We start from the raw sequence: 24,631 nt of genomic DNA on the forward strand, positions 1-24,631 counted from the left end.
TTATAAGCATGTAGAAACCTTTCTCTAGCATAGCGTTTTAAAAACCTTGAGGGAAAATAAAAAGAGAAAAGCCTAGAAAGAACAATATTTGGTAGCAGTAGGCTCAGGCTCGGGCTGTTACATCTAACACCAAGATATTATTTCATATTTTTCGATTAATCAACGAGGTAAACTAACGATAAGAATCATCGACTAAATTTAGAATTTAACTATATGGAAGTAAAGGTAAAGGAAAAATATGATGAGTATAACAAGAGAGATGTTATGGCACACATGAATATTATGATGAATTTTGTTGACTTGGCTGTATTGGAAAGATGCACAGCCAAGAAATGAAAGCAAAAAAAGAGAAGCCAGTGGAAATTTACAGAGCAAGTTTGTATAATAATATGCTTGAAGGATGGAACCAAAAGAACAGTGATATGGTCGCATAGGTAGAGAGAAGGAGTTTAGTTTGGTACCTCATCTTCCACCAGACAACTGGATTGCATCCTGTCTATGTATAGAATCTTCACCCCATTCAAATCTTCTCTGCAGTCTCTCATACTCTTGTCTGCGACTCACCTCCAAATGCTGCCATTCTTCCCACCTTTCCGCCAATCCCTCTCCTTCCAGCATCCGAACCACTTGCGACATTGCAGGGCGGTCATCCGATAATGGCTGTGTGCACAGCAATGCAACTTGAATCATCATCTCCACCTCTTGAATGTTGTAGTTCTTTAGATTTCGATCGACAATGGCATCGAGTCGTTTCTCCCTTTCTAGTTTCTTAACCTTCATAGCCAAGATGAACTTGGAGATTAGTAAGCAAGGGATGAAAATGATCCAAGAGGCAGGGGAGTTCAAGAATGAACTTGGCTTTTTTTTTAGCCTCGACGTCGTGTCGAGTTCGTGCGTTTAATCTATAATAATGACACGAATGGAATCTATCATAAGGAGGAAGTATATTTACTTACATGGTCGAGCAGTAAAACATCGTCTTCTTCTTCTAAGCGGGAGAAGTCGATTGCACGTTGCCCCGTAACGAGTTCTAAAAGCATGATACCATAACCAAAAACATCAGTCCTTTCGGATGATTTTCCGGTGGATAAGTACTCCGGTGCTATGTGACCCATTGTCCCTCGAACTTGAGTAGTGACATTAGTCTTCCTAACATCAACCAACTTTGCTAAGCCAAAATCGCCCACAACTGCTTCAAAATCTTCATCAAGCAGTACATTAGCTGCCTTAACATCTCGATGAATGATCTTTGGATTGCAATGTTCATGAAGATACTCTAAACCACGAGCTGTGCCCAATGCCACCCGTTTACGAGTAGGCCAATCTAAAACAGGCTCCCCAGGCTTAAGTTCTGCATCCGAGATTACCGTAGAAATCAGTGAAAAAAGTAGCAATTCTTTATCAGTATAGCATTATAATAACATTTAGCAAGCAAAATTGAAAGACAGTCCAGATTAGGGTACTACAAAAACAAAGCTCAAGCCAATGGGTTACGATAAATTTAATTATATCAATACTTTACCTCGAAGTCGGTAGGCAACACTCAAGTTCTGCATAAAGGGATATACCAATAGGCGTTCTGTCTGAGTTGTACAAAACCCAATGAGACGCAACAGATTTTTATGAACAGCTACACTAATCATCTCAACTTCACGCTGAAAAGCAGCATCACCCGCTGGACTTTCATAATCAGTCAACCGTTTCACTGCAACTTTGGTGCCATCGGCAAGCACCCCTTTATACACCTTTCCAAAGCCTCCTTGTCCTAAAACATTTTTTTCACTGAAGTTTTCTGTAGCTAGTTGTAGTTCCCTCCATGCAAATCTTTTCAGCTGACCAAATGCAATTCTTCGATCATCTTCACCTAATTGGAAAATCAGGGGAAAACAACACTCTGAGATACAGGTATCAACAAAAATTCCAGTTCATTACCGAGGTTAGTTCATTTAATAACACTCTTTGTTGGCACAATCCCTATTATTAATTCAATAATAGCCACAACAGTTACCTGGAACATCTACATACACTTCACGCTTGTAGCTTTTATATCTACCCTTAGACAAGAAAAACAATACACCGACCAAAAGAAGAGCAACGGTGAACCCAGCAATTATTCCAACTATAAGGCCAACCTTGGGTTTATTGGAAGAACCTGGCAAGAGGGAAACTTTCACATTTTGCTTCCAGTTAAGGAGGGGCTATGAAATCAAAATATAAAAGCCTAAGTTTAATTTGATTCAATAACCTGAGTTTGTACCATCTGAAGCACAGGCATGAAGGGATTTCCCGCCACAATTTAACTTGTTTCCAGAAAAGCTGTGATAAACAAAACAATTCAATATCCTATAAGAAAATAGCATAAACTGCCTAGGGAACTAATCATCAAATTTCCCCGACTAAGCTAATCCTCCAGCCAGAAAGACGTAGCATCCTTAACTTTTTTCTTGAGAGACATTGAAAGAATACACGGAAAATACAAAACAAAAACAAAACAAAGAAAGCAGCCTAAGAGGAGTCCAATTAACCAAAGAAGGGGCTCCAACCAAAAAAGGAATAAGGCCTTACAGATAATTACACCATCCTTAACTTTTAACTTCAAACCAACGTTTGAATATATTCTCTAATCTAGCAATATTGGTCTACAGGCTTCTTACTCTTAATTCTATAAAATCACCATCAACAGCTACATTTTGTTAATATAAAAAATTAGATTTCATGGAGAAGAAATGACATAATACAGAAGGAAACACAAAAAGATAACTCAACAAAAGGAACCAACACAAAGCTTGGACTAACTAGTGTGTTAGTGTGTGCATTGTGTTTATATATCAATAACATTCAAAAGTTTTACATACTTGAATTTTGGAACTTGAAATAACTGCTGCGGAATTGAGCCACTGAGTTCATTCGAATCCAGCAGACTGCAGGAGAATCATATACGAGAAATGAAGAACACTTAGTTAACAGAAACTGGAGTTTTCCAGTTACAATTTCACTCCCTGATGTACAAAGAAAAACTTACAGATTGATCAAGCTATCAATGCTTGAAAGTGACTCTGGAACAGTCCCCGTTAGACGATTATGACTCAGAGTTCTGCTTGAATGAAAATAATGACTCATATCTCAAGAATAAACCCTATGCATTGCAGACGCTCATAAAATATCTTCACAATTTGAGATCATTACAAAGTACTTACAGGAACTGTAGTTTCTTAAGATTACCCAGGGACGACGGTATTTGGCCAGTTAGGCTGTTATTTCCCAAATCCAAACTAACCAAATTTGTCAGGTTTCCAAAATCCTTTGGTATCTCTCCAGTTATGTAATTTCCCTGCAAAACCCTGTAGCAGATGAATATATATTAACAAAGATGCTTTACTGTTCATTGCTAATAAGCAGGGGTACTTCAAAAACCAGGTTAGAGAACCAAATTTATTGGCCAAAAAAGCGTAATACGCTTTTCAAAAGCTATGCCTATCAGCAATAACACATCCAATTTCCAACCCTTCCCTGAAACTACAAACAAAAAAGAAACTTTCAGACTAAGTGATGCAAGCAATTAAACCTTCCTAGAGAATAAAATCTCAGGCTTGGTAAATTTCAAGAACTTCAATAATAAGAATATAGTTCAATAGTTATTAAGCGAGCTTTTAGTGTTACTGATAAAGGTATAGTTCAGTAAGTTGAAGACTTTTGATCCTTTACATGAAAGATTTTTTGATAAATCAATGACAAAAGGCAAGTTCCAATTATGAAACTTTAATACAACAAATACTTGCAATACAAAACGAAGTTTCTCTCAAAATAGATGCCATTAAGGAAGCCTAAGCACCTGGGTTGAAGAAGTAAAACTTACTTTGACGGAAAAAAGAATATATAACAAAAAAAAGTACACAAAAAATATGAAATCCAGAAAAGTATAATCAAACATTCACCCGCAACATGAAGTATTCAGGACTGCAAGTTCTTGTACACACAAAAACTGTTGGAAAAAGGGATATAGGAATAGATAGGAATAGATGGGAATAGATAGAAGCTGCAGCGCTTTATTAATGTTTTCTAACTCAATGCTTAGAGGGTTACACAATTCCAGTATTTATAGCTTACACACTACTCACAGGGTTGAAAGTGATTTTAGAACTCCAATTCTCGGAGACAAGGTTCCAGTAAATCCCATTGAAGACAAGGATCTGAGAAAGTTAGACGCAATGTAAGCAAATACCAGACTAGGAAACTTTTATATTGGGAAGTAAAAAGTATAATACAGTAACATGGAAGAGAAAACTATGGAAAAGAGCACATTTAGTTATATCTTACACAGAGATCACATTGTTTCCACTACATATAACATTCGACCAAGTACATGGATTGACTTGATTTGGGTTCCAATCTGTTAGCTGATTTGCAGTTGCATTCAATGCATTCCTCAGTGCAAAGAGTGCATCGCCTGTGGGAGAGCAGAACACGAGTAGAGTATATCAGTTCAATAGCAATAATTAATAAATTTGCACAATTAAATATAATCAAATTTGAAAATAAAATTACTAACATTTGCCAAATAATAATATGAGCCCATTGTATATTCATATATTCATTTTAGGAAAATAATTTAGGTATTTTAAGTATAAAATACCTAGATATTTTAGGAAAAAGAGTGTCTAGTTCCTGCTATAAATAGTACTAGTTTATACAGTCTTGTAATCTCTTTTTTATTGTTCTTAATAAAGAGTGTAAATGTTTTGATCTCTTTTAGATTGTTCTTGATAAAGAGTTCAATTTGAACCTTTGTTTCCAAAAAAAGAATCACATATTTTCCTTTATAAGAAAAGAAAAAAAAAAGGCATTCACATTGATTAGATCCCACAAGGAAACCACTAAAATTTAACTTGCATATGCCCTATTTGTCCTTGCCAATCAAGAGGAAGAACTCAAACTTTCAATCTTTCCACTCTAGAACATCAAAACAATCTACAAACATCGCAGTATAACAGGAGACCATATTTTAAGGTATAAGCCTCTGACCAGCAGTATAAAAGGAGACATCTCAATTTTCAAACGCTATCTTGAGAGGCAATCCATACCTTGAAAATCAGACACCGCAAGATAATGAAAGCAAGCCAGTATTAGAATTGTAAGATAGAGTACTCCCATCCTAACTAGCATCATTTTCATTGGTCAACGTTATGAAATCCATGCAAAAAGGTTGAATACAGTCATTGCTATGCCATATCTGCAAAGACAACCATTCATTGACAGTCAACAATTAATGAGTTTGCTCAATATAACAACTCTTTCATGAATTTAAGTAAAAAATATATAAAATTCTTGATAAACTGAATCTTCTACGCTCACTAATTTAATATTGCGACTTCTTAACATTCTTTTAAGTGCCTTTGAAACTCCGAAACCAAATCCAGACGACTAAGATGAAACCAAACGCATCTTTTGACTTCGAAATCAAATTAAGTACATCGATTTTGAAATTTCTCATCAAACTAATCCTCCAACTCTTAACGCTCAAGTCTCAACCACTCTGTACTTGGCTCTGCCACAAGCGAAATCACTCGCAACGCAGCTTATCAATTATTGAGAAATGCGAGGGAAAAACATGAGAGAAACCGCTAAAAATCATAAATCAAGCCACAAATCAACAAACTCCAGGAGGAAAACAGGAAGAAAACACGAAGATATGCTCAATAAGAGAAGATCCGAAACAAGTACCTGGTGAGATGGAGAAGTAGATACCGGGAGCGGAAAGAGACGAATGAACTTCAAGATTCGTCACCGATAAATCAACAACAGCGGAAGAACTGGAAAACCTGAAAAGAAGCGAGAAGGATGGAAGGAAGATGAAGCTCAGAGAAGCAGAATATTAGCTGGAAACCAATTCGGGTGAGTGAAGTGAAGCTGCTGAACATTCAGCAAATCTTCTGCCATTGTTAAAGCTTCTGTCCTTCAGCTTTTTATTTAATGGAGTTTTGTTTATTCTTTTTTTTTGGATAAAAGTTTGAAAATATGGGGTTTTCTTTTTCTTTTCTTTTTTTTTTTTTCTTAATATTTATTGCATTTTTTAGTTATTTAATCATTACAGTTCATTTCATGGTGGCGAATGCTGACCTGGCAGTTCTGTGGTCCCCACAGCGAAAGACTCGGACCTGTAGATGGTTGACTGATTTTTTATTTTTTTTATTCTTTTTTATTTTTTATTAGAATGTGCAATCCTCCTAACCCCTACGCGCCTAGGTCTGAGTAGTCTGACATGTTTTCTGTAATTATCAATATACTTATACAAATAATTATAATTTAATTTCTTTTTCATTTTTTTTAACAAAATATTAACTCTAACTAACTTTTAGTCAACGAAATTTAAAGTATTTGACTTCAAAAAAAATTATCTAAGATTTTTATATATATTTCATATTATATTATATTATATTATATTATATATATATATATATAATTTAATTAAATTGAATTTGATTCATATACATTAAAAAAATTTAATTGAACTATGAGTTCTTCAATATTATTTCAATATTATTTTAGATTCCAACTTAATTAAATTTATATTTATTATAATTTTAAAAATATAAATTTTTACTTACCATACATTTATATATAATTTCATCATTTTATTTTCTAACAATCCTTGAAAATAATTTTGAACTTAATTTTATAAAATATATATTCTAAAATTGAAGTGTAAATTTGTGATGTCGGAGGTTGGTCGAGAGGAGAACACACCACCATTTATAAGAGTGTAAAACCTTCCACTAGCAGACGCGTTTTAAAGCTTTGAGGGGAAGCGTGAGAGGGGAAGCCCAAAGAGGACAATATCTGCTAGCGGTGGATCTGGGTCGTTACAAATGGTATCAGAGCTAGACACCGGACGATGTGTCAGCCTTATCATTGTTCCCCAAAGGGGGTAGACACGAGGCGGTGTGCCAGTAAGAATGTTGGGCCTCAAATGGTGTAACGACCCAAAAATTTTGATGGGTTTCGAACCACGGATTGTTACTCAAGAATGTCGAAATAAGAAAAATGCGTAAAATTTAAAACATTTAAACACGTGCATGTAATTTGAAATTTAATTAAAGTAGTAATGAAAATTTTGTTTTTATAAAGAAAAGAGAAAAGACCACTAAGATACAACATCGTTTAGACAACTATTTAAATACATGAAAGGCCGGATTTAAAGGTAGGTACAAAGAAACTCGACTCAAATGTGATGGAACTCGACTCAACTATTAATCTTGTTCCCACGTTCGATATCTTATTCTCCCACCGGGATTCATTCTCCCGTATAGGCTTCTTCCTAGGTTTCACCCTAAGATTTCTCATTCCACTCTCTTGGTTCACGGTCCTATCTGGACCTCCAGCCCTCAGAATATGCTTAGGTCCTCTAGGTCTCCTGGTTAGTCGCTTCTGCTAGCCTCTCAGCACCATCATCATATCTCAAGCACTCAAGGTGCGACCTCGGTACTCAGGGTTCATGCATTCGTGACAGGTTCACTTAAAGGAAACTAACATCAATTTTATAATTTGTTCGGGTAAAACTTTGGACTAGTGTAACATAATAAACGTCATTAAATATAATAACAAAATAATTTATTTTATTCCAACAATATAATTATAATCTCCACGCCAACCCAAAAGGCCAAAACCTGAATCATTTGCTACAAAACCCCTTTACTTACACTTAATTGCATTCAAGTTGTTCAAAATCTTTTAATTATTTAAAGCATCGCATGAACAAATGATTATCCTTGTTTTTTAATATTAATTATATCTATTTGGTGGTACTTTCATATGTAACATCTCTTCCCTAATCTTTCCTTTAAAACCACTTTTCAAATTTGGGTACGGTCGAAGGTAGTCTCAGTTCATTCATGTACTTCTCTTTTACTCGAGCATAATAATTTATTTTCAAAAACTACTTGAAGTGATAAACAAACTCACCCTTAATTTGATTTCAAAGATAAGAAAGTGTAACGACTCGATTTTTCGAGGGACTCGAGTCATAGACCATTAATTACTGACGTGAAATAATAATAATAAATATGTAAAAATGGAAATATTTGAACACGTGCATGCACATCATAAAATTAATTAAAATAATAATAATGATTTTGATTTTACAAAATAGAGACGGATACTGTAAAAATACATTACTGCAAGTTCAGACTAAAAGATATATGAAATATAGGATCTAAAAGATAAGTACGAAAGGAAATCTAGACTCATATGTGACGGGACTCCACCTCGACCACTACATTAGGTAGGCTTCGCCGAAAAGGAAAATTGAAGTAGCAAGGTTGAATATATAAAATTAAAGTAGAGGTTAGTTTCGTCATTTTCCTTGGAGTTCATACATCAACATGTTCTAATTACTTATCATGTCATAAATGAGTCTCGTATAAAGTTTTTTTTAACACTTGGAGTCCTTTAAAATCACGAAACATCTTAAAATTCTTATAAGGGTATTTTAGTCATTTATCACCACAACCTGTAAAGAATCGAGTTATTAACTATGGTTATATCATATGGCCAGAAATATATCTATAGTGAGGGGAGTGCAACTATTAGGCTATAGTGGAGTGTCCTAGTAGTTAATGAATGTTGGTTAACCAAGCATTTACGTTTCTAGTTAGAGACCAACATCTTGGAGCTAACGTTGGATCCGCTCAAGAACCTACTGGTTTAGGTAAATATCTAATGTGTTCTTTGACCGGAGAAGTCATTTTTGGGGGAGAGACTATGCGTTTTTGGGATCTGCGTGCTCCTTGGTTAGAACCACTAAGGGGTCCTAATGGTTTGGACTTGAGTAGGCTGAAAAAAGATATACAACCTTGGCAAGAACGACGTTCCGCGGAATATATGACCCATGCTCCTTTAGGTTCTTTAAATTCCGTGGGTGGCGTAGCTACCGAAATTAATGCAGTCAATTATGTCTCTCCTAGAAGTTGGTTAGCTACCTCTCATTTTGTTCTAGGATTCTTCCTATTCGTAGGTCATTTATGGCATGCAGAAGGGGTCGTGCAGCTACCACATGATTTGAAAAAGGAATTGATCGTGAAAGTCCTTAACATATTCCGATGGCGTTGAAACTTTACATAATCCAACTAAAAAAAATAAATTTATAATTTTAAAGAGATAAATGTGAATGAATAAATAAATAAATAAAATAATGAAGCCGAAAATAAAATTTAAAATCTGACCCTTAATTTCATTAAAGGGATATATATATGTATCGTATCTTTTCAATTGGGCCAACTCAGAAGCTGGCTTGTGACGTCATGTTTGGGCCCATTAAATTATCGGCCCACTGGACCAACTCACGGTCTAAGCCCAACATTAAAAAAATTTACATTTTATTCATATTATTTTTAAAGTAAAAAAAAAAATGCACTTATCTTTATTATTTATAATATTATTTACAGTTTCAATTTTTTTATTAAATAAAATTTAATTTTTAGATAGACTTACCAAAATTATTCAATTAGCTATTTAACAAGAATAAATCAATAATATTATAAAAATAAATTTTATTAAAATAATGAAATATCTTAAATATAATTAATTAGAATAAGTTAAATTGAGCTAGTTATTTATTATAATTAATTTTGATTAGCTCATTCAATATTAATCTATTTTGAGTATTTCATCATATAATAGTTGGATTGAACTTTCAGCATCTCTTTTATATTGTTAATTAATTATATTTTATATTATTTAATTAATAATTTTTAAAATTACATATTAAATAATTTTGATTATAAATTAATTGTTCGATTTTTAAAATATTTATAATTAATCATTTAATTAAAATAATTGTTTATTTTTATTATTAATTTGAATTATTTTATTATTTTTACTAATTAATCTACTGAAATTATAAACTAAATACAAGCATATTTTATTTCTACAAAATTCTAATAATATCTCCACATTTTAGGTCGAGATTTTTTGAGTTAGAAAATTAAACCTAATTTTATTTTATTATTTAATGCACCACCAAAATTTTACTTTTATTTTTTAAAAAAATTAATAAATCAATAGTTTTTTTTTTTATGTAAATAAATATTTAAGCCAATAAAAAGTGCACAATAGCTAATAGTGTGAGATATTATATAAATATATTTTTTAAAAATTTTAAAATATGTTTTTATAATTTAGATGTTATAGTTTTAAATTAATATAAAATTTTAAATGTGTTAAAAAAAACTAATAAAAAGTTTTAAAAAACAAAATATTAAATGGAACGTTATAATTTAATAAATTTATCAAAAGTGAAAAATGCTGAAAATTTAAACTAAATTCAATTAAAAAAAATAGAAATCCATTTTGATGATAATTAATTATAATATATATAATAAAATCATTAATGAGCTAACTTAATGAGTCTACGATCTAAGCTCGACTTAAATTTTAATCCAACTTGTAATATCCAAAAAAATAAAAATAAAAATAATAAATAAATAAATAAACAAAAAACAATTTCTCCCCAACCCATCTAACACCCTCACGGTTAAAAAAAAAAACAAAAAAACAAAAAAAAAAAAACAATTATCAAATTTCTTTGAGAAAAAGAAAAGAAGACATTTACCAAGTTGAGATTCACGGGTGATTTACATAAAGATAGATCTGATGAATAAAGTAGATTTTAAATCTTCATTTTCTTTTATCCTGATTTCTTGCCAATTAAATCTTTATTAAATTATTACCATGGTTTAGATTTGAGTTAAAAACTAAATGTCAATCATTTATATTAATCAAATTAGTAACACTAGATTAAATTTATATCAGTAGCCAAATCAATAAATTAAAAATAGAATGGCCAAAAAAATTTGTGAACAAAAGGAAACACTGAGATAATGAAAGATTTGGAAATATGATCCACTAGAAATTTGGAATACTTTCGGAACAAAATTAAAAGATAAAGAATAAATATCAATTAAAAAAAAAAAGTTAGGAATTAAAAATCATAAATGAGGGAGAAAAGTAAATACACATAGCACTAAAAAGCATAATAATTTGAAATAACTTTATTTAACTTTTTTTTTTAATATAAATATAATCGTAGATATATAACACTTTTAATGAGGGACCAATGTAAATTAGAGAAATAATTTTATGGGGTTCAAACTTGAAACGGATAACATGAACTCACATAGGTTGACTTGGATTTCAAAGGACATAATCGAACTTTTATTAAGGATATATTCGTGACAACAACTTAAGCTAACCAGGTAAGTTGCTCATCTGTTGTAAGTTGCACGTTGTATGTTGTATGTTGGCACGTGCCCGTGGATTCACACGAGTCATTAAATTGTATGCTAGACTGTTATGCTTGAATACGTAAGCTTGTGAAATATGAATGTATGCTGTTTAGTATGATGTGATGTGTTGTGCTTGTGACGTTATGATGTTCCTAGATGATTCTAGCATGATTGTACGATATATTTGAACGTAAACAGCATGAAATGTATGACATGAAATCACGGTAAATTGCATGAGATATAACTTGTTAGGATTATGTATGGAATGTAGACTGAAAAATGAGAAATGATATGTTATGCACGAATAATGATAGCGGGGTTATATTTAATAATGTTGAAAACGGAAAAATGTTGGGACCTCATGCATTATGATGCCCATGCATTAGGGGGATACCCCTATTTCTTCGGTACGAACGCGTACATCCATTAGGCAGGCGAAATATCGTTATGTTTTACAATATTGCCGTGACGGTTACGAATTCTAATGGGTGTCTGGCAAAAGTTGAGCTACCAGAGAAGGTTCGCCCGACAAGAAAAGGAGCCCAGCAGTGTGCGAACTGACTGGTGAGCCCATACTCGCACGTATGGGCTGTGTATAGAGTATATGGTACACATCCAAGCTGCCCAATTAGAATAAGTGTCGTAGGAAAAGAATAGACTGATAGGTTCTGTCATAGCATTTTGCATGTTCTTGTTGCATAATCCTGATATGGGGTCACTTACTGAGTATTCTAGAAATACTCAAGCCTCGTGCTACTATATTTTTCAGATAAAGGCAAGGCACCCATGTGAGATCGACGGCGGCATCGCACATCCCGGGATTGTGGCACATGCATAGGATAGTTGCTTTCCATTTCATAGTATAGGTTAGTATATGTTGAATTTCATTTGCATTCATAGTATAGAATAGTTTATGTTGAATTCCCGTTTGCATCAATAGTATAGGTTAGTATAGGTTGAATTGTAATCGCATAATAAATCATAGGGTAGTATAAGACATTTATTTCAGCGTTGTTCTTTCTCCTCTCTTTCCCTTGTATTCGTCACATAATAAAAGGCCAAACTTATGTCGCATTTATGATAAGAGCTCATTTAAGGTAAATACAGCATTTAAAATTTAGAGTCATTACCCAACTAATCAATTGAGATAAAAGGACATTCTAATATATCACAATTTTTAAATATAATTAATTGATTTGATTAAATTTATAAGTAATAATAATAATAATAAGGAATAATTAATTAAATATTTTAATGCAATAATTATTTTATATAATTTAGTATACAATACACTCTAATTGATTTTCAAACATGATATATATAATGAAGTCTTAACTTTGATTATTGTATTAATAAGGAGGGTCGTTACCACGTGGCCCTCCTTTACTCAGGAATCACATATTTACTAGTTTTCACCGTAATTCGTCCCTAAACAACATCTTATTGGGAAAGGAATCTAGCTTTAATACCATCCTATAATGATTCTATGCTCTAGATTTCGGATTCGGCACCTGATAGCCCTAACACTCTCTTGCATCCCTTGCAACATGGTCACGTTACTTACTTTTCGCTTAAGTGAAAGTTATATGGCTCTAATACCATTCTATGACGACCCAATGTCCTAGATTTCGGATTCGACACCTGATGGCCCCAACACTCTCCTGTATCCCTTGCAACATGGTCACGTTACTTACTCTTCGCTTAAGTGAAAGTTATCTGGCTCTAATACCATTCTATAACGACCCCATGCCCTAGACTTCGGATTCGACACCTGATGGCCCCAACAAGTCCTTTCAGCATGTTTTGTCCTCACTCACATCAGTCAGATAAAACTTTTCAAGAGATCACCCAACATATAATTGCTTGAAGCAAAACAGGCTTAACCAAGAAGTTTTTATGATTGAGACACCGGAAAGAAGATACATGTTAGTGTAGGTAGTGACTTTCAATTATTTTAAGCTTTTTCTAGTCATCGTATTTGGACAATGCTCTGCTGTGGTATTGGTTCATTGATGTACTTCTTATTTATAAAATTTTATTAAAATAATTTGTTCCAAGATAATTATTAAGATTCAAAAATCTAAAATTTAAGTGATAATATAATTATAATTAAGATGATCTTGATAATTCGATTTAAATTAACTAATATCTACTTGCTTCACCATTTTCGCGGTTTCAAGATTCTCGAGCGAATGGAGAGAGATATTTCCCTGTTTTCTTCTCCCAAACAAACTATAAATTCTTTCCGTGTTCCTATTACAGATTCCTCAATCCAGATTCCAAAAGGATTTCCACTTTTCTCCCCCGAATCTGTAAATTTCTTCGCCGTTCTTACCTTTCCCCCCAATTTCTCTTGCAGATTCTAAGCAGGATTGAGAAAATCGGAGCAGTTGAATCCAATAATGGCGGCTTGTTTTAGTTTCTCATCCACCTTGAACTCGTGTTTCCGGCGCTCCTTTTCTAGGGCAGGCCTCAAATCCATCACCACTGATCTATGCGATGGAACGATCGTCCACTGTTGGGCGCCCAAATTCAGAAGAGATACGAAACCTAATTTGCTTCTCCTCCATGGATTTGGAGCCAACGCAATGTGGCAATGGAACAAGTTCGTATCGCCGATGATTCGGTTCTTCAATGTCTACGTTCCTGACCTAATTTTCTTCGGCAATTCGTACACAACTCGTCCGGAGCGGACCGAGTCCTTTCAAGCTCTCTGTATGATGCGATTAATGGATTCGCTCGATGTTCAAACGGTGAATGTCGTTGGAATTAGCTACGGTGGCTTCGTAGCATACAGTATCGCGGCTCAATTTCCAGAGCGATTGGAGAAATTAGTGCTCTGTTGTACCGGCGTTTGCTTGGAAGAGAAAGATATGGCGGACGGAATGTTCGTCGTGAAAAACATCGATGAGGCCGCTAATATTTTACTGCCTCAAACGCCGGCGAAGCTCAAGGAACTCATCCGCCTCACCTTCGTCAAGCCTGCTCGATTTTTGCCTACTTTTATTATCAACGATTTCATCAATGTGAGTGATCTTGACTAAATATTTTTTCCTCGTTTACTCCTTCGGATTTCATCTGTTTGTCAAATTAGGGATTTCATCTGTTTGTCAAATTAGGGATTTCATCTGTTCTTCCGATCAGAATAGCCGAACTAATCAGGCTCCAAGAACAATAATCTGAAGAGTTAGCTCACAAGATTGAACAAAATGGAGAAAAAAATTCATACAACTTTGTTTTTCTGCTTATATCTAAATCAGTTTCATAGACTTCTCCATTTGTTTCTCTGTTCGATTGCGTTGCTAAGAATTCATTCGGGCTTCTGCTTATAGGTGATGTGCACAGAGTACAAGCAAGAGAAAGAAGAGTTGATCAAACAATTACTCAAGGATCGGACCTTATCTAATCTTCCCAAGATCGATAAGGTTTGAAAGTTCCTGTTTTCCTCTCTACCACTCCATTTAAAAATAATTAAAATAATAATAATTAATCAATTATCCATTAATAAATTTAAATAAAAAAAACCCATTTATTTTAAAATTATTTTTTAAAAAAATAAAAAATTTAAGAATTACTTACTTCTAAAGAGCTNTTATTAAAAATTTGAGAGTTGAGTAAGTACAAACCTTTATTAATATAGCCTACTTTCAATAAATCTATTATTTTTTTCAATTCAAATTTGTTAAATAGTAATGCTAATAATAATTTTTATGGACATATTTTTAAAATTTATAAGGGAAATGTTAGTATATGTTAATTTTTTTTATAAAAAAAATTAAATTTTAGAATAAACACAAATTACATGAGTAACCTAAAATGATATTTTTAATCATATTAACGTTATGATGTTATAGCAATATTTTTTAAAATTTGACAATACAGACTACATTGATATTATGGGGAGACCAAGACCGAGTATTTCCTTTGGAGTTAGCAAATAGATTAAAAAGGTATTTTCACCGTCCTTCTCAATTATGTCGAAAATTTATAACTTTTGAACGATGGTTCGATGACAAAATTTAAAAATAAATGATTCTTAAAAAAAGAAAAAAAAAAGATGGTTTAGTTACACCAATATCAAATTATTTCATTTTTTTTTAATGCATTCTTAGCTCTTGAGGGTAGAAAAATATGATAATAATATCGAGATTCCTACTCACTGGTTAGCGAGAATCTTCGGAATATAAACTAGAACGAGTATAGAAATTAACAAGTTAAAAAACGAGTAAATAAACATGATACATATTTGAATGATTTCAGGCATGTGGGGGAAAAGGCTGAATTAGTGGTTATAAAGAAAGCAGGGCATGCGTTCAGTGCAGAGAAGCCAAGAGAAATGTACAAACACATCAAGGCTTTTCTCACCACCAACCCCACCCTTTCCCCTTCAACGAACTCACCTTTTTGTAGCGTTTGATCTCTTATCGCTTCCAAATCAATCCCATCTTTTATCTCCATCTCACCCACATACTCTGTGTTAGCTTGACCGTTAAACGGTCTAAATTAACGATCCAATCCAACCGTTTCAGTTCATAATCTTAGAAACATAAACAACTATCAGTCTCACTCCTTTAAGCGCGTAAAATAAAATGTGAGCGCGACTCTCCCAACTCGGCTTCGCTCCTATTAATGCGCTTCTCTCCTTCACTTTGACTTCGCTCTCCTAAAGACAAAGAAATTAATTAAATTTGAGTAACCCTATAAACTACCACTGATTTGTTCTTTTCCTTCTCATCCATCTTGGATTTCTCTTTTCAACCAATTTTCCAATAACCGACCTTAGCTCAGTTGATAGAGTGGAGGACTGTAGTTGAGAAATCTTAATAGTCATCCTTAGGTCGCCGGTTTGAATCCGGCAGGTCGGATTTTTTTTTTCTTTTCTCAGCCATTTGATAAAAAAGTGAAAAATACATATAGTTTGGGAACTTTGAAATGTTATGTTGATGAGTATTTATGAAAATATTATTAAAAAATAATTTTTACTTATGCTTTTTAATTTTATTCTTTTATGTAAAGTTTAAACAGCAGAAATTTAGTACTTATATTTATTAAATATATAAAATACAACAATTCATCAACATCCGACCTTAGCTCAGTTGGTAGAGCGGAGGACTGTAGTTGAAAATTCCAAAAGACATCCTTAGGTCGCTGGTTCGAATCCGGCAGGTCGGATTTTTTTATTTTATTTTCTCAATCATTTTTTTTCTAATTTAAAAAATATTTCATTTTTTTTCTAATTTAAAAAATATTTCTATATTCCATATTCCTTTTTCTTTTTAATTATATTTAGTTAATATATATTTGATTAAATTGTTCAATTTTTTTTTCTCAATTATTTTTCTTTTTCCTTTTTCTTTTTTAATTATATTAGTTAATATATATTTGATTAAATTGTTCAATTTTTTATTTTTTATTTTTTTATTTTCTCAATTATTTTTCTTTTTCCTTTTTCTTTTTTAATTATATTAGTTCATATATATTTGATTAAATTGTTCAAATTTTTTTTCAATCATTTTCCCTTTCCCTTTTTCTTTTTTAATTATATTAGTTAATATATATTTGATTAAATTGTTCATTTTTTTTCTCAATCATTTTCCTTTTTCTTTTTTAATTATACTAGTTAATATATATTTGATTAGCTATATGTTGATGGTCGACAATAGTCACAGCACACATCCTCACGTCACGGCCCCTGCACGCCCTTATTTTTATTTAGAAATATTTTTGAAAACGTTGAGTATTGAAAATACTTAGTAACTAATTTCCTACTGGGTTAAAATTGGTAGTAAAATTTCATATACACATGAGTAATTGTCAAAGGTAAAATCACAATAATAAACAATTCACCTCAAAGACCCTAACATAATATCCAAAATAATGATTTTAGAAAATTATAGTATTATATAGATAAATATGTTCAAATATGACAAAAACCGACCTTAGCTCAGTTGGTAGAGCGGAGGACTGTAGTTGGGATATTCCAAATGGCCATCCTTAGGTCGCTGGTTCGAATCCGGCAGGTCAGAATCTAAACTTTTCTATTATTCTAATTTATTTATTTATATTGTTCTTAAAGAAATTTTGAAGTCCAACGCCAGCGACGGTCCCTAGTCCGATTTCCCTTCTTGCTAGGGCTTTTTTTATCCCCTTCTTCGCGTCTCTTCATTTCTCTCATTCGATTCTCCGCCTACTCTCTAATCCTTTTTTCCAGTCGTTTACCGGTTTCCGGCGGGCAATCTCCACTAGATCCGTTCTGTCCTATCGTGTGCAACGGCTGGGTAAGTTTATTTATTTATTTATTTTCCTTCATAAGTCTCTTCCTTTCTCACTCGATCTTCTCGTTTGACTGAAATATGTGTCGATCAGCAAGAAAATAATCATGATATAAAGAATAGGTAATTGGTGGTCTGATGCTTTCAGGCATGTGGCGTGTTATTTTCATTTAAAATTCTCAATGCGTTTACATCTTTTGGTTAATAGTTCGAGCGAACTGCCATGTGATGTTGGGACATTGCGCAAGGGCTTTGAGTTCATGTAATGTGTTACTCTGAGCAGTGAAATAATCTTTGTTATGAAATCCCCTCTGATGGCAATGGAAATTGTTTTGAAATTTAATTGTTCTCTTGAGTTCCAGATGTTATAAAGAATTGATAGTTCAGCAAAGAAGTTTTCTATTTTTTTGATACTTTTGATTGATGCACCCAAAATGTACTGATTGTCATTGTGTACTCAACTAGTTGGTTATGCATTTAGGTGGGTCATTGAGTTCAAGACACTTAATTAATGCGATGGAATGCTATAGATTGTTTCATTTTTTGTTGTAACCTATCAAACATAATGAATGATTTGGCATTTTATCAATTAGTAGCTTTTTAATTTTAATTTTGTTTTGCTTTGATGAAGTATCTAAAGTTTATGTTGGTTCGCCGCCCTAAGCATAAGCATAACTCAACTGGTTTGGTCAATACGTTGACAAAGAGGTATGTGAGTCGAATCGTCCAACCCCATATGTTTTTTATCTTGAAAAACAGGGTTCATGTTGCTTTATATTATATTATCAGCATAAATTAAGTCCACATGTTTTTCAAAGAATATCCTACAAGCTTCAGAAAACTCATTTTATCTTAATATTGTTCTACATATACTATTTCAGGGGCTATTTTAGTCCCATATTTGGTTTGTGTTTTATATGATTTAGCCTTCTAAGTTCTAACGCTTTATCGTCGATGATATAAGTTGTTAAAGAAAAGACCTTCATTTCGGAATTTTCCATTTCTACATCTCTTTCTTCCGTGATCAATTCCCAAGTGTCGTACTTCTTTAGAGTCTAATACCTAAAAAAAAATTCCATCTATAAAGCCCTGAAAAACCGCCTGTTTACCAATCGAGCTACGGCCGAAGTATCCGCAACCCGATGGAACCTCTATTGTCAATAACATAAAAGATTGCTATAAAGGTAGGGTAATGTGCATAGTCTGCAAATTTCCCTGAGCGGACTTTGAAAAGAATCGCTAATGAGTTTGAATCACAAATTCACAACTTAAGTCTGTGGATAATGCGTATTTAGCCGTATAGAGTTCATGATTGAGAGTTAGCTGCTCAGTGTCTGATCTAGTTAGTAAATAATAGCGATCTATTTTGACAGATCATTACTTGTTTCAGTCTATGAAGCATATAGTGAAAATATTGACATTGTTGGTGGCCGTATCAGCTCTGTGGATTGGTCTCTTGCAGGCATCTGTAATACCACATGGTCATGCTTGGCTGGTGAGTTAACATTCAGTCATCTTTTTCTTAAATCCTTCATATTTATTTTCATCATTTTAGACACTCAGTTGGGCTTACATCGCATGCCTCATCACTCCAGCTACCCATCTATTTTATTGTCTCCCTGGGATGCTATGGTCTATTGATGGTTGGAATCGGTCTAATGACATTCCCAACATGTCCTAGAGAAGGCCTGTTGTTACAGCAGGTATTGCTTCCCTCTTATTCTCAGTTGCACTTTCATATCATACAACAAATGGCCCTCCTTCTCTCTTTCTCTGGAATGTTTGAGTTTCCATATCCAAGGCATTACTAAGATTGAAATGCTCTCACGTGGCACTTCCATACCATACAACAAATTGTCCATCTCGCTAGCTTAGCAATAATTGACATTTACTTCTTCCCTTGAGGTCGGAGGTTTAAATTTCCGTGACCCATTTGCTTATATGGTCTTCTCGCTCTCTCGGAGGTTTAAATCTCCGTGACCAATTTTCTTATATGGTCGTTTAAATCTCCGTGACCCATTTGCTTATAAGGTCCTCTCGCTCTCTCGGAGGTTTAGATCTCCATGACCCATTTTCTTATATGGTCCTCTCGCTCTCTCGGAGGTTTAAATCTCCGTGACCAATTTTCTTATATGGTCCTCTTGCTCTACCGGATGTTTAGATCTCCGTGACTCATTTTCTTATATGGTCCTCTCGCTCTCTCGGAGGTTTTAATCTCCGTGATCCATTTTCTTATATGGTCCTCTCGCTCTCTCAGAGGTTTAAATCTCCGTGACCTGTTTTCTTATATGGTTCTCTAGCTCTATGGGGAATGTTCTTTGAATTTCCATATGTATCATTACTAAGACTGAAAGATGTACAGACCGATATCACATTGGGTCCCTTTTGTAGGACATTGACGAGGCCAAAGAGTACCTTAAGCAAAAAGGGGTTGACATAAATTCTAATTGACAGACTTCACCATCATTTGTTCGATTATGGGGAAGAACACACACTCATCTCGAAGAGCCTTTTTGATTTGATTCTTTATGTAAGGTAGTGAATGTGGATTCATGGATAGAACAGTTGAACGGTCATGATGATTTTGTCGGTTGGTAACACAATCTTGATTTATGAACATAAAGGTGGCCACCGGCAAATCTCTCATCTATATATATATATATATATATATATGTTTCCATTTCTTATACGTTTATTGTTCGATTATGATTGTATTTTTAGATGGCTTTCGAAATTGATGTTAATAACCTCAGTTGGATTGTTTCGAGCTCCTTTCACATTTTTATTCTATTTATTATTCTTTTTGGCTTCTCTCCTTTTTAGATGTCTCCGGAAATTTCCTTTTTTTAAAAAAATAATAATAAAGAAAAAAAAAAATGATTGTGGGGGCATCATTTTGAATCAAATTTTCTTATTATAAATTTTTAGCTAAAATAAGTATAATCGAAGAATATATATATGAGTTCGATTGAGACAAAATCATTGGTTTAGGGACATTAGCGACTGGAAGAGGTTTCTTTCATCCTTCAAGGCTCACTTTGTTCAGGGAATGAGCTATAGACAATCGTTGTTGTTCAGGGAATGATCTCCAGACAATCGTTGTTGTGAGAACTACAAACAATCTGATGACCTAGAGAGCTTGTTGTTCAGGGAATGATCTCCAGACAATCGTTGTTGTGAGAACTACAAACAATCTGATGACCTAGAGAGCTACAGACAATTTGATGACCTAGACTTTGTTTGACTGAGCTGACTTTGTTTGACTGAGCTACAGACAATCTGATGAGACTTTGTTTGACTGAGCGACAGACAATCTGATGACCTAGACCTTGTTTGACGGGATATTTCAATGTAATTTTGAATTTCCATTTTTTGAAAAAAAATTAAAATTTGATGTATCTATTGAATTTTTATAAATAATTATTAATAAATTTGTAATTCCTTATAATCTTCTTTTTTCATACAAAATTGCTAATGCTAGAAATAGTTTATAACCATTTAAATGTAAATTAATTTTCTGCATCGTATTTTAATACAAAATTTCGAAGAAAAAGTTATACAAATAAAATTTCAGAATATTTATTTAATAAATAGCCTTAGTTTTAATATCAAAAAAGGGAAAACAAATAATTCCAAACCCAAGCTGCCTCAAACCTGATCTCACGCCGTTGTTTCATTTCAGGCACTTCAATCCAACGGTCCAAATCTGTCTTAAACAGCTGATTAACTCAAATTAATGGAAAACTCCTGAAAATTAAAAAAAAAAAAAAANTTTTTAGATGGCTTTCGAAATTGATGTTAATAACCTCAGTTGGATTGTTTCGAGCTCCTTTCACATTTTTATTCTATTTATTATTCTTTTTGGCTTCTCTCCTTTTTAGATGTCTCCGGAAATTTCCTTTTTTTAAAAAAATAATAATAAAGAAAAAAAAAAATGATTGTGGGGGCATCATTTTGAATCAAATTTTCTTATTATAAATTTTTAGCTAAAATAAGTATAATCGAAGAATATATATATGAGTTCGATTGAGACAAAATCATTGGTTTAGGGACATTAGCGACTGGAAGAGGTTTCTTTCATCCTTCAAGGCTCACTTTGTTCAGGGAATGAGCTATAGACAATCGTTGTTGTTCAGGGAATGATCTCCAGACAATCGTTGTTGTGAGAACTACAAACAATCTGATGACCTAGAGAGCTTGTTGTTCAGGGAATGATCTCCAGACAATCGTTGTTGTGAGAACTACAAACAATCTGATGACCTAGAGAGCTACAGACAATTTGATGACCTAGACTTTGTTTGACTGAGCTGACTTTGTTTGACTGAGCTACAGACAATCTGATGAGACTTTGTTTGACTGAGCGACAGACAATCTGATGACCTAGACCTTGTTTGACGGGATATTTCAATGTAATTTTGAATTTCCATTTTTTGAAAAAAAATTAAAATTTGATGTATCTATTGAATTTTTATAAATAATTATTAATAAATTTGTAATTCCTTATAATCTTCTTTTTTCATACAAAATTGCTAATGCTAGAAATAGTTTATAACCATTTAAATGTAAATTAATTTTCTGCATCGTATTTTAATACAAAATTTCGAAGAAAAAGTTATACAAATAAAATTTCAGAATATTTATTTAATAAATAGCCTTAGTTTTAATATCAAAAAAGGGAAAACAAATAATTCCAAACCCAAGCTGCCTCAAACCTGATCTCACGCCGTTGTTTCATTTCAGGCACTTCAATCCAACGGTCCAAATCTGTCTTAAACAGCTGATTAACTCAAATTAATGGAAAACTCCTGAAAATTAAAAAAAAAAAAAAAGAAAAGAAATGTCGACAATTCTCCTCTTATTACTCCAGAACTCGCTAACCTCATCTTCCTCTTCGCCTGCAACCGTGTAGGCCGCTCTCTGCTTCTTCTGCTCCCTATCACTTCTCTCGCTCTCTCTCTCTCTGAGCATTTCCGAGTCGGATTCGAAGCAGAAGTGTTGCACCAAACTGGTAATTTCGGCTTGCATGCCCTAACTTCTTTTCTTCTTTAAGATTTCAAGAACAACAGTTTATTCGAGCGATTCATGAACTTGCTTCTTGTTCTTTGTTTCAATCAGTTCTTGTGTTTCTTGTTGTCTTTCGTTTTCTTCAATTCTGTTATATGCGTTGTTTTGTTTTTTCTTTTTCTGAAATCTTTATTGTTTTTGGCTCTGTTGATTTGTTGTTCATTGCCTGGGGAAAACCTACTGCGACAGTAATTTGGCGTTTATTTGCTTCGTGTTTTTAGGTTGTGTATTAGTTTTGATTTGTTTGAAATCAGTTGTGTGTTTGAAGTGAGTATGGATAGTTATTCCTTTCGTACCTTGGAATCGGGAGGATTGGCCTACATTGGCATTTCCGGTTTAAGATTGTTTTTTCCTGGAGGGAATAAAGAAAGGAATGACTCTACGGGAGTACGAACGTACATAAAAGGAAGAGAATGTGATGCTGGGAATGAGATAAAATTTTGTCTGAAGTATTGGCTTCTATAAAGATGAAGTTTCGTCACTACTCTTCACTTATGTGTGATTGGGTCCAGTTTCGGAGTTTCCCCATAAACTACTTGTATTTATTCACTGTGTTATCTGAGACTGAGATTGTTAATTGAGTTCACTTTTCCTGTTCTTTAGTGCTTTGATTGCGATGAAAATTTGGTGTTATATACCTAGAATCGTATTGATAATTAGTTGCTACAAGGGTTGTTCACCATTTAAGATTTTCCTTAAATCTTATAATCCTGTTGGAACCTGTTATAAGTATCAAGACGTTAGTTAATTTGTCCATTGGGAAAGCAAATTGTCTTTTGCATTGGTTTAATGCTTGGGTAATGTGAAATATCTCGTGTCTAGTGGAGGGTTTCATGTTTACATTGTTAAATTGCAGAATCCAATCAAGAGTAAGTAGCTTTCTCATTGGCTCCTACTTCGCTCAACATGGTTTCAATGGCCATTATACCTTGTGGAACATCAATTGCTCAATTGGGAATCCGTCCTCAGTGCATGCTAAGACCTTCAACAAATAAGATATCTCCAATCCAATGTGGGTAAGTTTTTCTTGCTCTCTCCATCTCTCCCTTTTCAACTTCCAGTTGTAGCCATAAGCCACTATAGAGGTCACCCAGTGTTCGTAGTTCTTGTTGCTTGCAGATCACTAGGAAATTTGAAATGAGATATCTCTTCTGGTTAGGTCCTAAAAAAATTGTATCTGATGTAATGGAATTACTTAACTGGACTAGTTGGTTTCTGATCTCTCAACTTTTAGACTGTGCTATTTCAGCAGTGTCTTGAATTCCTATTTTCAGATTTAGGATCTATTTTATGGAACAAAAGTTCTTTGAAAACGTGTTTGAACGGTGTATTGGATTCCTTTTAGTCTGTTCTTGCGTATAACTTCAAATTATTTTTTAAAGTTGTTATCTCTTCAAAACTTATGGGTATGTGGATATTGATTGTAATGTATACAATACCATAAACTTCTACAAGTCTTCAACTAGAATTTTCAAATTATATTTTGAAAACGCTAATGGTTTATTTATAAAACAATTATCCAAGCCATCCTTAGTGTGCATGGACTTGTAAAGATCTTGCGGTTATTAATTTTGAGCTATTAAAGTATATGAAAGAAAAAAATTAGAATTTTGGTCAGAAATCAAGATTTAATCGCCTTTTATTGGGGATGAGCGTTGGTTGCTTCTACTGAGGTGGCAGGATGTACGTAAGAATTAGACTCGTGACTACACCCTTATCATCTCTTATGAGTCATTTTTCATTACGTGTTGAAATATCCAATGTAATTGGTTTATAGACAACCACATATAATTTAAGCGATAAATGCACAAGGATACTTATTTTATTTACTTTTTGACATTATAGTGTCACAAGCAGGATTAGCAACATAGGTGCACTGAGCTCAAGTTTCTTCTCTCGGGGTTCCTTCAGTGTTCTATTTGACACAAGATCCTCACAAACTTTGCATCGACGAAGAGGCGGGTTGCTTGTTGTTAGAGCAGATAGCGTGCGTACAATTTTTGTTTTGCCCCCCCC

General features: G+C 33.4%; 4 protein-coding genes and 3 non-coding genes across 12 annotated transcripts in view; 6 read left to right on the top strand and 1 right to left on the bottom strand.

Moving 5' to 3' along the window:
• Nucleotides 1–212: 212 nt before the first annotated feature.
• LOC111810577 (probable LRR receptor-like serine/threonine-protein kinase At5g10290) lies at nt 213–5,992 on the bottom strand. 2 transcript variants are annotated; one of them, XM_023697302.1, is made up of 12 exons: nt 5,746–5,992; nt 5,082–5,230; nt 4,318–4,447; nt 4,119–4,190; nt 3,198–3,341; nt 3,023–3,094; nt 2,856–2,921; nt 2,246–2,316; nt 2,009–2,152; nt 1,523–1,864; nt 957–1,351; nt 213–774 (listed from the first exon to the last, which is right to left on the bottom strand). In XM_023697302.1, exons 2-12 carry the CDS (start codon nt 5,170–5,172, stop codon nt 463–465), a joined length of 1,839 nt encoding a protein of 612 aa, XP_023553070.1. In that variant the 5' UTR covers nt 5,173–5,230; nt 5,746–5,992; the 3' UTR covers nt 213–462. The 2 variants fall into 2 exon arrangements, with proteins under 2 accessions (XP_023553070.1, XP_023553069.1); XM_023697301.1 differs by having other exon boundaries at nt 5,722–5,992.
• A 7,459-nt stretch (nt 5,993–13,451) lies between these two features.
• On the top strand, nt 13,452–15,799 carry LOC111810579 (2-hydroxy-6-oxo-2,4-heptadienoate hydrolase-like). The gene is made up of 4 exons (XM_023697305.1): nt 13,452–14,305; nt 14,612–14,704; nt 15,162–15,229; nt 15,540–15,799. Exons 1-4 carry the CDS (start codon nt 13,682–13,684, stop codon nt 15,694–15,696), a joined length of 942 nt encoding a protein of 313 aa, XP_023553073.1. The 5' UTR covers nt 13,452–13,681; the 3' UTR covers nt 15,697–15,799.
• Nucleotides 15,800–16,052: 253 nt separating this feature from the next.
• Nucleotides 16,053–16,144, top strand: TRNAY-GUA. The gene is given in 2 exon segments: nt 16,053–16,089; nt 16,109–16,144. It is a non-coding gene; the product is annotated as a tRNA-Tyr (tRNA).
• A 216-nt stretch (nt 16,145–16,360) lies between these two features.
• Nucleotides 16,361–16,451, top strand: TRNAY-GUA. The gene is given in 2 exon segments: nt 16,361–16,397; nt 16,416–16,451. It is a non-coding gene; the product is annotated as a tRNA-Tyr (tRNA).
• A 761-nt stretch (nt 16,452–17,212) lies between these two features.
• On the top strand, nt 17,213–17,305 carry TRNAY-GUA. Its single transcript has 2 exons — nt 17,213–17,249; nt 17,270–17,305. It is a non-coding gene; the product is annotated as a tRNA-Tyr (tRNA).
• A 72-nt stretch (nt 17,306–17,377) lies between these two features.
• On the top strand, nt 17,378–20,238 carry LOC111810582 (dolichol-phosphate mannose synthase subunit 3-like). 4 transcript variants are annotated; one of them, XM_023697307.1, is made up of 5 exons: nt 17,378–17,557; nt 18,183–18,259; nt 18,925–19,046; nt 19,147–19,254; nt 19,943–20,238. In XM_023697307.1, exons 3-5 carry the CDS (start codon nt 18,945–18,947, stop codon nt 20,000–20,002), a joined length of 270 nt encoding a protein of 89 aa, XP_023553075.1. In that variant the 5' UTR covers nt 17,378–17,557; nt 18,183–18,259; nt 18,925–18,944; the 3' UTR covers nt 20,003–20,238. The 4 variants fall into 4 exon arrangements, with proteins under 4 accessions (XP_023553075.1, XP_023553076.1, XP_023553077.1 ...); XM_023697308.1 differs by having other exon boundaries at nt 18,942–19,046; XM_023697309.1 differs by lacking the exon at nt 18,183–18,259.
• A 2,155-nt stretch (nt 20,239–22,393) lies between these two features.
• Nucleotides 22,394–24,631, top strand: part of LOC111810578 (chaperone protein dnaJ A6, chloroplastic-like) — a 5,473-nt gene continuing 3,235 nt past the window's right edge. The window contains exons 1-3 of one of the 2 annotated variants that reach the window (XM_023697304.1): nt 22,394–22,559; nt 23,472–23,631; nt 24,473–24,602. In XM_023697304.1, coding sequence (XP_023553072.1) covers nt 23,522–23,631; nt 24,473–24,602 — 240 coding nt within the window. In that variant the 5' untranslated portion in view covers nt 22,394–22,559; nt 23,472–23,521. Of the gene's footprint in view, nt 22,560–23,471; nt 23,632–24,460; nt 24,603–24,631 lie in introns of both variants that reach the window. The other variant, XM_023697303.1, reaches the window with a different exon arrangement.

This window comes from Cucurbita pepo, chromosome LG14, assembly GCF_002806865.2.
Source record: "Cucurbita pepo subsp. pepo cultivar mu-cu-16 chromosome LG14, ASM280686v2, whole genome shotgun sequence".
NCBI lineage: Eukaryota > Viridiplantae > Streptophyta > Magnoliopsida > Cucurbitales > Cucurbitaceae > Cucurbita > Cucurbita pepo.

Bases quoted from the DNA above. Each gene is read 5' to 3' on its own strand.
- LOC111810577 (XM_023697302.1), bottom strand. From the start codon at position 5,172: ATGAAAATGATGCTAGTTAGGATGGGAGTACTCTATCTTACAATTCTA. The intron at 4,191-4,317 runs GTAAGATATAAC...TAACTTTCTCAG, and splicing joins GGAAACAATGTGATCTCTGT to ATCCTTGTCTTCAATGGGAT. The intron at 3,095-3,197 runs GTAAGTACTTTG...TCATTCAAGCAG, and splicing joins CTTAAGAAACTACAGTTCCT to AACTCTGAGTCATAATCGTC.
- LOC111810579 (XM_023697305.1), top strand. From the start codon at position 13,682: ATGGCGGCTTGTTTTAGTTTCTCATCCACCTTGAACTCGTGTTTCCGG. The intron at 14,306-14,611 runs GTGAGTGATCTT...TTCTGCTTATAG, and splicing joins TTATCAACGATTTCATCAAT to GTGATGTGCACAGAGTACAA. The intron at 15,230-15,539 runs GTATTTTCACCG...GAATGATTTCAG, and splicing joins TTAGCAAATAGATTAAAAAG to GCATGTGGGGGAAAAGGCTG.
- LOC111810582 (XM_023697307.1), top strand. From the start codon at position 18,945: ATGAAGCATATAGTGAAAATATTGACATTGTTGGTGGCCGTATCAGCT. The intron at 19,047-19,146 runs GTGAGTTAACAT...TCATCACTCCAG, and splicing joins CACATGGTCATGCTTGGCTG to CTACCCATCTATTTTATTGT. The intron at 19,255-19,942 runs GTATTGCTTCCC...TCCCTTTTGTAG, and splicing joins AAGGCCTGTTGTTACAGCAG to GACATTGACGAGGCCAAAGA.